The 16,468-nt window shown below is 46.2% G+C and overlaps 1 protein-coding gene across 1 annotated transcript; it reads right to left on the bottom strand.

The window, feature by feature from the left end:
• Positions 1 to 13,181: 13,181 nt before the first annotated feature.
• On the bottom strand, positions 13,182 to 16,031 carry LOC144169728 (uncharacterized). The gene is made up of 2 exons (XM_077699047.1): positions 15,782 to 16,031; positions 13,182 to 15,062 (listed from the first exon to the last, which is right to left on the bottom strand). The coding sequence occupies exons 1-2, from the start codon at positions 15,845 to 15,847 to the stop codon at positions 13,419 to 13,421; spliced, it is 1,710 nt and encodes a 569-aa protein (XP_077555173.1). The 5' UTR covers positions 15,848 to 16,031; the 3' UTR covers positions 13,182 to 13,418.
• Positions 16,032 to 16,468: the final 437 nt, after the last annotated feature.

Consider the following 16,468-nt stretch of genomic DNA (forward strand, 5'->3'; position numbering starts at 1 on the left):
TTCAGAGTTGCCAGAAGCTGGCAAAAATTAGTGCATTACTGGAAATACGCTTTTTAATGCACTAAAACATCAAAACCGGCGATTCCGAGCACAGGCGCTGCTGCTCCTCACAAGCGGGGTGTAGCAGACGACAGTGGCGCGAGTCCTTAAGCCGACGTCAAAGCCAGAGGGCGCCACTCAAACATCTCACCGCCAATACGAAAAAAAGATAGATCACCGGTTTGTCGTCGCATTGCCCTCAGTTGTTGTTTCAGAAACCACTCCACACTAAAATATATGAAATGCTGTGGGAAGGAAGTTACGAAAATATCTGAGATACGTCATTCGCGCAGATAGCCGTGTCAGCCGCTACTGTGTTTAGTTTTCTGTTAATCTTTTTTGTGCAGCACTGTTTAATTGACTTATTTTTGATCACATATACATTCTTTTCGCGGATGAACGACCTAATGAAGATGGGAGCATCGTTGTTGTCCACCCATCGTAAGCTCCCGTGATGGCAAAATGACATTAGCTTCATTACAATAGCAGTGGCAGAGTCACTACGTAAAAACACAGCGTCATAATTATGCGTGAAACCTCGGTAAATTGGGAGAAGGCAGAGTAGAGAGGACGGTGAAGGAAGGAAGGGGTGGTGCGAGTAGGAAATTAAGTTTAGATCGTTAACACAAATTTCTAATTTTCGCCAGAATCGCACTGTGGGTGCAAAACCGACCACACCAATCGGAATAATCGACCGTAAATTGGTGCGGAACTTTTGTTTTTATATTTTTATTTTATTTCACGAAGAAAGCACAGATACAGAAAATATGTGCAATGACATCTGGATCCGCAGCCGACATGGCTTGTAATGAATCCATAACATAAAATTAAAAAAAACAACAATCCAAACACAATTTTTGGAAGGGGGAAATACATAGCCCGTGAGAGAAATATATTGCGCATTTTTTAACATAGGGAAGTAGACTGCTCAGACATGAAGAAATGTTTTAACGAATGAGTGCTATGTGTGTTTTGTTTTATTTTGAGTGGTATATTATTAAATATTTTGGCTCCCAAGAAAGAGACAGGGCGACGACCATATACGTTATGCATTTTGGGAAGGCTTTTGTTCCATTGGTGCGCGTGTATGGTGTCTAATTTAGGTTGCATTAAATTGAATGTATGGTTAGGTGCCTTTAGAATTTTTTGAGGTAGTAATGTCGTATTGTCGTCCCTTGCTACATTAAATGACATAATGTAAAGTTCTGGAGAAATTGAGGATGATGGTGCAGGGGGGGGGGGGGGATGCATAAGTCATTATTCTGATCGATCTTTTTTGTAGTTTGGCAGTAATGGAACTGTATGAAGCAAGCGTAAATCCTCAAGACTCTATGCAGTAAGTTAGGTATGAGTGGCAAATATGGAAGTATACGATTCGTATATATAGTGTTTAAGTGTCAAAGTGTTTGTGCGCTTGAATTAATGTGTAGCACCTAAACGACAATTTTTTGCTGAGTTCTTCTAAGTGAGGTGCCCAGTTTAGTGATCCATCAATGGCTACTCCTTAGTATTTGTTTCTCATACTTAGTAAGCGCTCTACTTCCTCTGAATGATTTGCAGTCTCCTGTTATATTTTTCTGTCAGAGAAAAAAAAGTTTTTTAATGCAGATAACTAAATTACAAAATAGTTTACTGGCAAAATATTGTAATGTTTGACGTAATTCTAATTTTGCCATTGTTTCGGCTTCTTTTACACTGTGATCAGAGGTGAGTAAAGTTGTATAATTGCATAGGTAGTGATGTCGGCGTGTCTTATGGAATTTCGGCAGTCGTTTCACGCTCTGCGTTCACTCAGTGAACGCAGAGCGCGAAGTGGGTAAATGCTATTAAGAACGGCGTAAAAAGCTTGTGACACTATAACCTCGGTCACTGAAAACACACTGCCATCACCCAAATGATTCCGGCGTCTTTCGAAGCGTCACGACATTATAAGGTGGAGCAAAGCGCCACCGGTACAAAGAACAAACGGTCAACGCGACTGCCAAAACGCCGCACCAAGTACCTCAAATAAGCATAGACTATCATCACGAGGGTTAATTGGCGTATTCATGGGAGGTTGTGGCCATTACTACACCAGGGTGTCCAATCCTGCTCTGGTGAGGGAGTACGTTACCGGCAATGGTCGCCCGGATCAGGACGCACCCCAAGCTTTATTCTGCAATTGAATCAACACGCGGATTTTTTTTTATCCGGTGGTAATTGGGCGGCACCGGGCAGAGATAATCAGAAAGATAAGAATGGGGTGCAGTGCGTTCGGCAGGCATTCTCAGATAATGAATGGCAGCCTACCATTGTCCCTGAAGAAGAAAGTTTATGACAGCTGCATCGTTACGGTGCTCACCTACTGGGCAGAAACTTGGAGGCTCACTAAAAGGGTTCAACTTAAATTGAGGATGACTCAGCGAGCAATGGAACGAAATATGATTGGTGCAAAATTAAAGGGCAAGAAGGGAGCGGAGTGGGTGAGCCTCAGGGAACAAACGCGTGTTAAGGACATATTAGTAGAAATTAAGAAGAAGGAATGTACCTGGGCAGGGACTGTAATGCGAAGGCAAGATAATCGTTGGTCATTAAGAGTATAATAGTGGATGCCTAGAGAAGGCAAACGTGGCAGGAGGCGGCAGAAAGTTAGGTGGGCAGATGAGATCAAGCTGTTTGCAGGGATAATTTGGTCGCAGTTAGCACAGGACCGGGATAATTGGAGATTCATGCGAGAGGCCTTGGCCCTGCACTGGGCTTAGATAGGATGATGATGACCATGACGACAGCGGCACGCGAATAATGAGTGATGCGCTTTTCGAAGCGTCGCAATGTCGGCTGAAAAATTACGTGTCACGTTCCCAAAGGTACTATGGGTCGTGCGATTGCGGGGTAGGGGCAAGGGGACGTGTTGATTTGATTGTGAGGTTTAACTCGCCGACGCTTCATAGGCAATGAGGCATGCCGTAGGGGAGTGCTTCAGATTAATTTTGACCACCTGGGGATCTTTAACGTGCACCGGAATCTCGAACACACGGGCGTTGTTGATATTCGCCTCCTGATTGATTGTGGGGTTTAACGCGCCGACGCAACGCAGGCGATGAGGCGCGCCGTAGTGGAGGGCTCCGGATTAATTTTGACCACCTGGGGATCTTTATCGTGCGCCGAAATCTCGTACACACGGGCGTTTTTGCTTTTCGCCTCCATCAGAAAAGCGGCCGCCGCGGCCGGGAATCGAACCCGCGACCTCGTGCTCAGCAGCGCAACGCCTTAGCCACTGAGCCACCGCGGCGGGTGGATATTCGCCTCCATCAGAAAAGCGGCCGCCGCGGCCGGGAATCGAACCCGCGTCCTCGTGCTCAGCAGCAGAAGGCCTTAGCTACTGAGCCAGGAGGATGTGTTCCGCCACTCACCCTCAAAACACCTCCAAACCTTCTTCTTGCACGTCCGATGCTCATGATCAGCTGGGCTGCCTACTGTTGCAGCCATGGTGGCTGCAACTCGCTGTCTGGTGGTGCACGATGGTAACTTACCTCTTCGCTGGCTTTAATTCGAATTCATTGAACTAAGATTGCATGCACTGCCTGTCTTGCGGGTGAGCACGGGGAGGATAGTGGGCCCGTACACAATTGTGCTCCTTTCATCAACATCTGATGACCACACAGCAACGTTTTTAAAGACGATAGGCCTTCTTGGACTACTTAAACACCAAAATTTTTTTCTTTCTGTCCCACGATTCAGCCGACCGGCCGTAACCTCAAAGTATTCTTGAACTAGACGTTTAATAGGCGAAACATTTCCAAAGTACAAAATCTGGTGGCAATGTTCATACTTGTCAACATTGTTGAGCAAAAAGAAAACGTTAGGCATATTTTACGCAATACATCAATACATAAGGGACATTTGCAGTATCATTTTAATTACAAATGCACCGCTGCTTGGCTTTTGCGATAGCAAGCAAAAAAAAAGCTTTCAAAAAATGTTTTTACACAAATATACAAAAATCGCTTGCGTCGCCATCTCGTGGCGGCATCCAAGAAGTCCAACAATAACAAATGGTTCCAGTAGGTGGCTCCCGAGCAGTGGAACGCGGTAGAATTGAATTGACTAGCAAACCTCTACCGTCTTTATCGTGGGAGAAGCGAGACAGGAGGGGAAGAGCGTGCGGGGTGGGCGGGAAAGAGAAGCGAGGCATTTACGTGGCAATGGCGGCCGAACACTGTCGTCTTACGACGACATTTGCAGCGAAGTGAGCAGATACGCAGTCAATGTTTGTTTTATCTGTTCTCATGGATACTGAAGTTAAGAAGCGGCGGCGCATCCATGGATCCATGTTTACGAAACATGTCAGTTTGCACCGTTAATTGAGATGCTCGGACTGACTGCCTTCTCGAAAGCGCGCGACGAAGGCCATGCACGGTATGGCCCAAGGCAAACAGGCTGCACATTTAACAGGATACATGCATATTTTCTAAAATGCGCCAAAGTGTATGAGAAGGAGAGTTACAAGACAGTTTCAAATAAAACAAGGGGAGGGGGGCATAAATCTAGACGAATGCGAATGCGGATAAGCGCACTGTAGGTAACGGTAAATAAAAGTGCCCGGGCCAACAACAACGGTGAACAGACCACTGTGCACAAGTACGTTAAAATGCTCTCCAATAGCCAGACGATGTACTCCGTAACGTACCAACGTGGCAATGACACAGAATTGTGTAGAATAATGGCATGCATCCTAAATGAGTGCAGGAAGGGCATTACAAACTTTGCAGTGCATGAAACTGCGACCTTTCCACTGTAGCAAAACGTTATAGTTGGCACAGATTCCATTGACCACATGACATAATGACTCCGCTGGTTAAATGGATACGTTGATGATTTTTAAGACCCTTTTAGTGAAACACAACAACTTTCAATGCACAGATCTTATGGTACGAAGATATATAGGGCATCAAGAAAATGTGACAAGAGAACTGATTTTGTAACTAAAGTGTAACCAGAAAGATGTTAACCTAAAATGCGGTGCTCTTGTCTGGTTCCCGGCCTTCACGTAGTGACATGAAGCAACTAGGAACACCATAGTTCTCTCAACAACACCGAGCAACACTCAACTCCTTCTTTTCTTGCCTGTCAACAACCCTACACCACCTTCCTGCTTGGACAGCTGCTGCCATTTCGGAGGCTTCCCAGTCTGAATACATGGTTGAAGGTACGCCTGCGCACGTTCCTCCTCTACCATCTGCCTCAGCTAGAGTGTACTAAGTACACTGTACCTCAGCTGCCTCCCCATCTGTTCGTAACCTGATGTCTGACTCCCCTTCTGTCAGTGCAAACAAAGTTGCTTAGGGTGAAACCAATTTAATGCGGTTGAATCCTACCTCCCATCTCCCTTCTTTTTTTGCTTTAACTTTCTACCTGCTTGTATGTACATCTACCTCTCACACCGCTTCCCCGACATCTGTCTTCAGGAATAACTTTAAGCGCGAACCGTAAATGAATGTTATTGCATTTTACACGACTTGGGGCTTGCCAAACAGTGAAGTGAACTTTGTTGTTCTTACATCAGCTACCAGCCATAGTTAAAACCCTGCTACTGCCGTTTTATTACTAGTTGTTGCATGGGCGCAGGGGATTGCTCTAGGCAACAACGTTTCCATACTAGAGACACTGTTTTCTGTTTCCACTTTGATTTTGTGTGCGAGCACAGTAGCATGAAATAGATGTGTTCATTATAACAACCTCTCCCCAAGCATACTCTACGATATTTCCACACGTTTGCATTATGCATGAAAATGTTAAAGCAAGTACTGCCGCAAATATTTTAGCAGCATCATGGTGCTTTCCTCTGTATAGCCCGTCCAATTAACAGGTGATGCCACTGGCGCACATGAACGCCCGGTACTTGAGGACGAGGAACTGCTTGTGGCCTGAGAAAAATTCTTGGGGGTCCACCGACGGCCGGAAAATACGGGGCTCTGTGCCGTCGGTGCAGCTCTACAAGCTCTCGAGTGGGGCAGCTCTCTCATAGACGGTCTGAGAAAGACGACTGTTAATGAACGCCCATTCCATGTACAGGGGGGATTAAAAGAAAAACGAACGGAGCGCACAGCCTCCGACGCACGCTGCACCATCTGGCTGCAAAGTCAGTAAACTGCGCGCATGCGGAATTATTAGAGAGCGTTTGAGAGTGCGGCCTACTTTCATACGAAATGCTTGATCAAGAATCGAAGCCGGTCATTTATTTTGTGGCGCTTCTTCACGCTGCGTCTTTACTGAGGAGGATGATGGTTGAAGAGCCTTATGCTAGCTGCAATCAGCCTGGTGCGCGCTTCCCTCCCGAATATAGTAGATAATAGGCACGCTGACACAGGGCTCACTTGCTGGCGCACATCCATTTAAAATTGAAGCCCTTTACCGAGAAAGCAAGGAAAGAAGGAACGGAAACTTTAGTTCGGAAAGCCCTCGGCTCATGTTAGTGGCTTTAGCTATAAACCTTTTCTTTCATCAGCACTACAGGCTACACCAATACGTGCGCCGAGTGCTTACTCAGGCACTGCCTTAACTAAACATAAGTGTGACGAGTTAATTTGACCTTACTATTGTGTTTCCGCTAAAGGCTTTTGGGATATTAAAAAAAAAATTTTCTCGGCCGCACCCGACCAGAGGCGTATCCAGACTGTGTTCTTTTGTAGTGATCTGGTTACATTGGCCAAGATGGCACTGAGGGGGGGAGGAGGGTTCGACCTCTGGGTTTCGTAGTGTTAACTCTCGGGAACGGGAAGGGGTCTTTCAACTTTCAATAGGCTAAAACTTGTGAGCAATTCCAATCTGGTAAGGCGGATGACGAGCGAAGATCTGGTGACACAGAAGTTTGGACAAAGGTACGATCTTTTGACGGGCGTAGTGCCGGGACTAGCCATTTCTACGAATGCGAAATTTCCAAGTACTAAGGTGTCTCGGATTGGTTGTTGGAACAGCTTTTCTCTTGTTCAGGCCAGTTGCACGGCTGATACGTGCTGTGCTTCTACAGTTTTTTTGCCTTGTGTTATGAAATGAATAAATGCAGAATGTTCGCCATATTACCATCTTCTTACTCCTGAATGTACATGCGTCAGCAAGCGAGCCCCGTGCCAGCGTTGCTGCTATTGATTACACGCGGTAGCGAAGCGTGCAGAAACCTTATTGCAGCTTGCATTTTGCTTTTCAACCCCCATCCTGCTCAGTGGCGACAGATCGTAAAAAAGGCGCCTCGAAATAAATTACCGGGGTCACTTCTTGATCAAGCGCAAGCGTTTCCCCTAAGAGTAGCCAACATTCTCAAACGCTCAGGAAGAGCTGCGTATGCGTGCAGTTTATCGACTTTACAACCAGACGATGCAACATGCGTCGGGGGCTGTGCGCTCCGGTGTTCGTATTTTATTTCTTTTAATCCTTCCTGTACGAACGCACATGAATTCCCACTAAACTCTTGCAGTCAAGATGAATTCATCTATTGGTGACTTTTCATTTTGCCGAGCAGGTAAGAGAGGAGGAGGAGGAATAAACGTCCCTATGGAGCAGTTAGTCTTGGGGAAGAGTCCTTATTCCAGGACCCCTCGAGATCATCCGGCTTCTTGGGCTCTCTTCACCAGCCGGAGCTGATCGTCCGAGCTGGACAGTGTCCGAGCTGGACAGTGCTCGGAGGAGGATAAGGGCAGAGGAGGGGGGTAGGGTGGGGTTTATTTATTTATTTATTTACTCTCAAGGCAATGCATTACAGAGATGAGTGGTGAAAAACGTTTTACAAACAATAGAACAAAATGGAGCAACATCAAAACGGGTACGCGTGTAAGGTCATCTTGAAGTTAGTCGTGTCGATGATTGTTGCGATGGAAGCAGGTATGTGGTTCCAATCCGAGCTTGTTGTGGACACGAATGAGTTAAAATGAAGATTTGTCCGGCTGCTTGGAATTCCAACTTTGAAGTTGTGATCGCTGCGGGATGAAATGTAGGATGGCGGCGAAAAAAGCGAGTTACTTAGCGAAGGCATAGAATGATAAATCTTGTGGAAGAGGCACAGGCGTGAAATTTTGCGGCGAAGTGATAAGCTGGGTAGATTCAAAGTTGATTTAATGTGAGTTACGCTTGCCATGCGGGAGTAATTTGACAAACTGAAGCGTGCGCGCTTTATAAAGAAGAAGTTTCAACTGCATCGGTGCAAGAGAGAAGCTACGTCGTAAATAGCGAAGCGTACGGTTAGCATTATTTTTAATATTGTCAAAGTGAGTCTGCCAGGAAAGGTCGTCAGGAGTTGTAACACCAAGATATTTGTAAGAGGTAACTTTGCTGAGAGAAAAATTATTCAGTAGGTAGTCAGAAGAAATATCGCAGGTTCGACGTGAAACTCTCATCATATTGCATTTAGAAGTGTTAAGGTTCATTAGCCAAGTATTACACCAAGAAGAAACGTTATCAAGGTTAAACTGCAGAGTAAGTTGGTCAGCAGGGTTTTTAATTTCACGGTAGATCACACAGTCAGCAGCAAACAACTTTATGTTAGAGGAAATGTTATTAGGTAAGTCATTAATGTAGATTAGGAGCAGTAACGGCCCAAGAACGGATCCTTGCGGGACGCCAGAAGTTACGGGTGAGCAGTTACATGGGAGCGATATGTAAAAAAACATTCGATCCATTTTTTATGTTAGTATCAAGATTAAGTTTACTTAATTTCAACAGAAGTAGTTTATGGCATACGGTGTCAAACGCTTTGGCAAAGTCAAGAAAAATAGTCAACAATACACCCTTTAGAAAAGCCAGTCTGGCAACGTAACTTACTATCATCACCATCGATATTCGCCTGGCGTCGGCCATTACTTGATCTCTACTATCAGCCGGCGTAATACCGGCGTGGTGCGCAAGCGAGCTAATCTGACCCGGCACTCTGTTAAAATGCCCAACGACCCGATTCAGTGGTCGAAGGATTTATCCTTGCTACCGGGTGGGTTTTCAGAGAGGCGATTACGCCCCCACTTCGAAAGTTTGGGTGCTTCCAGTTCGTCCGGACGTACTTGCGAGCGCAGCCACAAGCTCGTCTCGGAGTCGCATGCCGACCCGTCGTCTGTGCGCGTTGCTTCATCATCGGCAAGGTACAGTACATTAACATATTTGATTTTGGTTAACTGCATGTGAACGGTCAGCATAGCTTCTCAGGAAAGGCTCTGCCGCGTTGTTTCCCGGCTACAAATGGGTGCGTGTAGGTCGTTCACGTCGCCGTTATGTCAGCTCCGTAATGTAGTCAGCGGCAAAGCTGACGAAAGGCTTCAGCCACAGCCGCTCGATCTCCCTTCAGCGCTCGAGCGAACCTTCGCCCTACAATAACTGCATGGCAACAAAGCATGCGGCGAGGGATCTGTAACATAGTACACGTGGAAACTTGGGCGCAAATCGATCGAATGGCATGTCGTTCAGTATGTGGGCATTTATTTCAAAGGGCAATCCTTTTCAAAAACGAGCAGTCACATGGGAAACTCGTCGAACATATGATTCTAGGTGTCGGCGATAGGCGCACGCAGCGTGGCGCAGAAGCAAAACAAACAAAATAATCGGTACATAGTTCTAGGCTCTACGGCGGCCAATCTTGAGTAACTTTAAAAACAATATGTTGTCTGAAGAAACAACGCATGTTCCGATCAGACGCTGCATAACCTGTGTACCCTTCGCGGCCTAGTGAAGCTTACAAAAACATGCGCTGGCATAGGCAGGAAAAGCAGATCGGTGGTTGCGAGAGGGGGCTTACGTTGAAACCGCTATAAATGCTCGTGAATTTTCCTATTGCGCATACATATTAGGTCGTAGGACATGGTGCAATTCCCCCCCCCCCTCCCCTTGCAAACACCGAGTTTTAAACCATTTTTGAAGTCGATCAGAGGTAGTATGTGTGCACATCACCCTGTCAGGGAAAAAAAGCGTGTAAGAACCTATGTAGGTCCAAGGTCCCCAGAATTTTTGGCCAGGTTGTTGGTGTCTCACACATTAGTGAAACTATCATTATTATTGTCCTTGCCAACTGCTCCCTTTCTAGAGTTTCAAAGCGTCCATGTTTCAACATATTTGGGTGTTTGTCTTATTATTCACAGAAATAAAATATATGTCATGCATGTCATTTACTCAGTTTAATATTCTGATGCGGGAAAAAATGGCAGTGTTTTTCACTACTGCACATGTACGGAATGAGTGCATTAAACTTGTTCTGGGTTCATTCCAGCCCTGGGGATGTGCATGTGAAATGCAAGTGCTTCAGGAGCCAAAAAGACTTCAAAGCCCTATGAAGTGGACGTGGTCCTGGGGCCTGGTGGCACAGTGACAAAAGCTACATGCCAATGCCCCGCCGGTAGGAGTGGTGCCTGCAGTCACAGTAGGGCTGCCTTACATCTGCTGGCATTACTAAAGCAGCAGGGATATACTGAACCGCCACCCGAGCTGTCCTGCACAGAGCTGCCGCAGCAATGGCGAAGGCCACGCAGCACCCCACTTGCTCCCATGCCACTGGAGTTTGTCGATTGGAGAAGTGTGCGGCAAGAAGGATTAACGGAGCCAATCTACAGTAAATTCTATGATGCAAGGGTGACTGTGGAGTCATTCAATGAAGTGGCTACCAGTATCAGGACGCTCGGATCACAACTTTCTTCCGTCTGTCCTTCACCATTCTCGAGGCAACTAGAAACAGGGGACCTCATTGAGAGCTCCTCAAGAATGGGGCCTACACCTGTGGACAGCCCACTAGAATATTTGAAGCCAGTGGTGCCTCACGGGTTCGAGACATTGATCTGTCCCGAGGTAGCGTGCACAGCCCCAACCACGACAACACCGACAAGGCCAGCCCTGTTCCAGTCATGCACGGTGTGGAGGCACACTTCAGCGAGCTGTCTTCCTCAGCAAGCTGCAATCCTTTAGGTAAGTATGCAGTCTAAAGTTGCGTCATAACCAGTACTGGGCAGGGAACTTGCAACGGTGGTTGCCTGGGCAGGTTGGTGTAACGTGATCGATACTTAAATCATCACACAAAAAAAAGGCACTGAGGATAAAGGTATAAAAATAGGTATAAGAATAGCTTTTTTTGTCATCGTGGCGCAGTGGCTAAGGCTTTGTGCTGCTGAATCTCGTATAACAATTTTTTTTTCGTGGTCCACTAATCTCCACAATAGCACGGGTCTGCTCCACTTGAAACTTTAGGCCAAACAAGCAACAACCTCTTCCCAACATTTCTGTTCAGGGCTTGGAAATCACGCCTGCTGATGCTGCTGCCCTGGAGCAGAATACACGCCAGCAAGCCAACAGCGAAACGTGGAAGGAGGCTCGGTCGCAGCGTGTAACAGCGTCGTCCTTCGGGCTTGTCTTGAAACGCCCTACGTGGACGGATAAAGGACTGCAAAATTTTACGTCGCAGAAAGATCTGTCACGCGTGAGACCTATCCAGTAAGTACAAAAATGTTTGGGCTTCTTCCTAATAAAAAAATTGTGTAGTAAGGCCTTTCTTTTTTACAATGCAAAGGCAGGAAGTCTTATGTGACTTCCTGCGTTTTTTTCTTGTTATGTAATCTTGGTCAAGTTAAATTTGGCGATGTAGCTTTTGACAGTGGCACATACTTCCTTTTTCCACCAAAATGGAACATGGCATGACCCTACATTCAAGCGACTGTTTTTTTTTACGTTTGTGACATTTCATTGTCACTTCACGATATAAATTAGCAGTTTTGAATGCGCTGCGAGACACGCACTGTGGCCAATGGCTGCTACTGGCAACTTCATCTCGAAGTATTACAAGGAAGAGAAAATTCTCAACTATTCAACAGATTGATGTAGCATGCATTTTTTTGTATTTTTGAGATGTGCACGTGTACAATGGGCAGAAACTGAGTGAACTAGTTGGTTCATGGCTGAGTGAACTTGGTTTTTGGGTCAGAGCCCACAAAAACTAATGCAACACGGCTACAAAAATGTGACGACACACAGCATTGTGTGTCGCCAAATTTTGGTTGCCCATGTAGCATTAGTTTCTGTAGGCTGACCAGTAAACTAATTGGGATGTGCGCATGCATGGGCCAAGACCAACTGCATGCATTTTTATGCTCCATATGTGCAAAATTTAGTTAACATTTGGTCCAAGATGCACGTGTGCAAATGTATCTGTATGCTTGTTTTATTATTTTGTATCGTGAAAGGTTTATGGGCTACGTGTTCAGCATTTCCTGAAGCTGAATCCCCAAAAACCGTGTCGCCTGAACGCATTACACTGATCATATAGGCAGAGGTGAGCTTGCGCTCGCCTCTGATCACACCATGTAGCACGAGCATTAGGAGACATCTGTAGGGTCGTCATGTCATTTTAGCATTTTAGGCAAAGGTCACACACAAAGCGAGGAGGAATGGCACGAGTGTCAATGTATACCTGCAAATGTTTCATGCTTGCAACGTATGTGGCAGTTGCGTACTCGTTTTTTCTCCCCTGCCGTGGTTCACCGGTGCCGCTGAGTACCACAATGCGTTATCCTTGCCACAGCAGCCATTTTTCTGATTGAGGCAAAAAACAAAAATGCCCGTTAATTGAGATTTTGGTCAACGCAAAAGATTTCCAGGCGGACGAAATTAATCCCGTGGTAGCTCAGCTTTGGCGCATAAACACCCCCTTCTCCACCTTTTTTTGAAATTGTTTTGTACCACTGATGCAACTTTTTCTTACAGGTATGGCATCAGCAACGAGCAACCTGCAGTTCACCGATATGTGTCGGTGATGAAGACCAGAGGACACGATGTTGAAGCCTTTAGATGTGGGTTGGTGGTTGACCCTTCATGTCCGTGGCTGGGTGCGTCGCCAGACAGGCTGATATTTGATCCGTCAGAGACACCTATGCATGGCCTCCTTGAGGTTAAGTGCCCATACAGCCAAAAGGGCAAGTCAGTTTCACAAATAGAAGAGCCCTTTTACATGGTGAAAGACCATCAAGGCATCTTCAGGGTAGACCGTAGTCATGACTACTACTTTCAAGTGGTCGGCCAGATGGCGTTGGCAGGCCTGTCTTGGACAGATTTTGCCGTGTTTGCGGACCAGTTCATGATTGTTGAGCGCATAAGGTTTTGCGAGCAGGACTGGGCCGTAGCCACGCCTAAACTTGACAACTTTTTCTTTTCTGTTTTGCTGCCTTATTTAGCCAAATAAATGTGATAAAAGGGGCAATGCAGAATTTGCTAGTCAGGAGAAGCACACTTTGTGCTGCAAGTTCACACTGCAAGCACAGAGGTGTCATAAAGATAAAATACAAATTTGCTTTATTCAAAAGATTTAGTGTTTGTTTATTCAGAGCTTCTTCCTCTGTTCTCCAGCTCCTGTGCGGTGGATGAATCGTCCATGAATAAACACATTTTCATTCACTCACACTTGGTGTTGAGTCATTTGGGGTAGTGTCATTAGGTGTGTGGTCACCTGGTGCACGTATAATGGGAGACTGAAAGTTTGTCAGCAATACAAACACCACCCACATCTCGTTGATGACAGGACCCAGGGAAGGCGGTATAGGTCTGTCGAAGATGTGGAAGTTCTTGATTCGCTGTATGCGTCGCTCCACGTGTATGCGCAGGGACGCGATTTCCTCGGTCTCTTCCACCTCCTCCTCCGAGAATTGCTCTCTGGTAAGAAAGGGTGGCGGGTTCAGCTGAACCTTGATGTCATCTAGTAGGTCCTGGATTTTGAAGCCCTTGTCAGCCATTACGACGTCACCCTCCTCAAAAGAACGCTTCAAAAAACCACTTTGACGCACGCATTCCTTGTCGGAGATGGAGCCTGGAAAAAGGTTTGACACAAAAGTCACGGTGCCATCGGGTGAAATGCCGACCAAACCCTTAAATGTATTCGCAGACTTGTAGTGCGAATATGTTGCCGACTGAAGTGCGAGTGAGCTCGCTGCCTGGCATTTTATCTCAGTTGCATCCAGGATAACGCGTGTTGAGGAGTACTTGGGCTTCAAAGCTGGAGGCATCTCTTCAAGCACTTTTGCTTTAGAAAACCATAAATTCAGATGTGACAACTTGATAAAAGCGAAGCTTGTCCAAGTTATGCATATGCTTGAAACGGTGGAAATCGACACGCAAAATCTGTCTGCCAAGTCTTTTTCGAACAGTCCGAGGCGCATCCTCACAAGAAACAAAAAGAATTCATTTTCCACTGTGAGACTCCTTGGTCTGCTTGCTTTTGGTGGGTCTGAACGAGGTGTGGACCAAGTTCTCACATTCTCCCGTTGTAAGCCAGGGTTGAAGAACATAAAAAGAAACTGGAACACCGTGTATGATGGTAGGCCAGTATAAAAACGCATATCTTCATCGCTGTGCTTGAACCGTTCAATGGAAAACTGTGTTCCGGCTTTTTTCCGCAGCTTATCTGCCACCTCCTTCATCAGTTCTAACTCCATCGTAATTTGCAAAACCTTCAACTTAGCAGCCTTCAGCTCCTCTTCTAGCTCTTCAGCTTTTCGAAGTTCCATTTTAACACGTAACAGTTCGTTCTGCGTGGCTTTTAGATCATCCTGGGCTGCTTTCAGCAGCTGCTGATTCTGTGTCGCTGCAGTTTTGGCTTCATTGCAGAATGGGCAGCCTTGGCTGGAAACAGATGACTGTCGTTCCAAGCTGCTCATTTCAGTGTCCTCGTTGCTTGGTTCGTCCGAGGAAGGGAGACCTACATCTTGTGCACACACCCCATCAAAGTTGCCATTCCCAGTAAAAGCTCCTTGACGTTGGGTTGTCAACTGCTGCACATTTGTTGCACAGCGTTGCTTAGGGGGTGGCCTTTGTACTTTAGGACGTTGTGACGGAAAGTTGAACACACTTGGCACAGCATGCTCTTTCAGGCGTCTTCTACCGGATGCGTAGTTTGAGAAGAAGTCACTATCAACAAAGTGCTTTGAGCAGACCTTCGTGTGTTTGGTTATTTGAAATTTCTTGCCTTGATCTCGGCGTATAGCCACAATCCACTTTTTTTTCAGGCCAGGATCATTTGGGAATCCTAAGAATGAAACCTAAGAAAGGGGTAAAAAATTGCATTAGCCCAGAGAAGCAAAAAAAAAAACATCGCTAGTTGCTTTCTATACTATTCATGCTTTAAGAAAAGGTGCTTTATTCATGCTCCTTAAGAAAAGGAACAATTTAGTACAATGTTTCTAGGTTGGCTGATAACCATAAAAACTATGAACGGGCGTTGAGTAGTAACCACATGCGATTTTGGCGAGCTCACTAAAATCGTACCGTGAAAACTACATGCGAAGCAGAACTTTGACTGAAAACGTAGAAGTAGCGCGCTCACGAAACTAACTGAAAAGTCATTGAGACCAGCAGGAAATATGACGCGAAAGTCATCGGGCGAATTCAACGCGCTTAAAACATGAAAATATCTACCTCCAATGACTTTACATCAGCCCACGCTAGAGAAGCTCTCAGGTAATCTTCACAAACTGCTCCTAACCGTAGTATTTAACGATAATAATAAAAAAAACTGAAGCAAGCGCTAGCAGTTCGCACGAAGTGCTCACGGCGAGCCCGAACACTCAGCGACCGCGACCAGGGAAAGTACGCACTCGTCCAGCAGCGCAGCACGCTTGCCAATGGTTTAAACAGATCACCTCCCCTTCTTTTTGATGCAAGCGGTTTTTCAGTACGCATGGCCAGCATGTTTTCCGTTCATACATCAGATCTGCTACGGCACGTTCTAGCGTCACGTATGTACTGAGTACGTACGTACCTTGTTTCCGAGCGCGTCTTTCGTGGCACGCTGGCTGCACAAAGGCACGCAACAGTATCCTGGCATCGCGGATGTGTGCAGACGATGACGACTAGAGTCTGCAGGGCGCAAGAGGCCGCAAAAAGTACAACAGATAGTAAACTCGAGCCACTGAGCGCTGAGGCGTACCGTGTGTGCATGCCGCACGCTGGCAAGTAGATCAAGTAATGGCGGACGAGAGCAGTTGGTGCGTCCGTCACTAGGCGGCGCTGGCTTTCTTAAAGGGTGTATTGAAGAAGCGTCAAGAGCAAGGAATAGGTCGTTAGTAAAGCAGAGAAGCGGGGTTTCACATGAATAGTTTTTGCGGAATCCATGCTGATGATTGCTTAAAAAGCAGTTATCTTCTAGAAAAGTGACGACGTGGGAGTAAATGACGTGTTCCATTAGCTTACATGGTAGACTGGTCAATGATATGGGCCTGTAGTTGGTGGGGTCATGAGCGTTGCCTGGGGCCGTATTCTGCTGATCCGATGTGCTTCGGACCAAATTTATTCTAGTAACGTTGCTTCGGACGATCGTGACGTCAAAATGACGTGGAAAATCACCACCGCCCCGCTTTCGGAGATCGCGTGTAGAACGTCATGAAGAAGCAAGCCAATAGGAAGCGGCCATCATCCCGGAAGTGCGTGTCAAACTTGCCTTCGGGGA

The sequence above is a fragment of the Haemaphysalis longicornis genome, unplaced genomic scaffold, assembly GCF_048455015.1.
Source record: "Haemaphysalis longicornis isolate Haplotype H1 unplaced genomic scaffold, Haemaphysalis longicornis Haplotype H1 scaffold_1, whole genome shotgun sequence".
NCBI classification, from domain to species: Eukaryota; Metazoa; Arthropoda; class Arachnida; order Ixodida; family Ixodidae; genus Haemaphysalis; species Haemaphysalis longicornis.

Bases quoted from the DNA above. Each gene is read 5' to 3' on its own strand.
- LOC144169728 (XM_077699047.1), bottom strand. From the start codon at position 15,847: ATGCCAGGATACTGTTGCGTGCCTTTGTGCAGCCAGCGTGCCACGAAA. The intron at 15,063-15,781 runs GTACGTACGTAC...CCCCTTTCTTAG, and splicing joins AAGACGCGCTCGGAAACAAG to GTTTCATTCTTAGGATTCCC.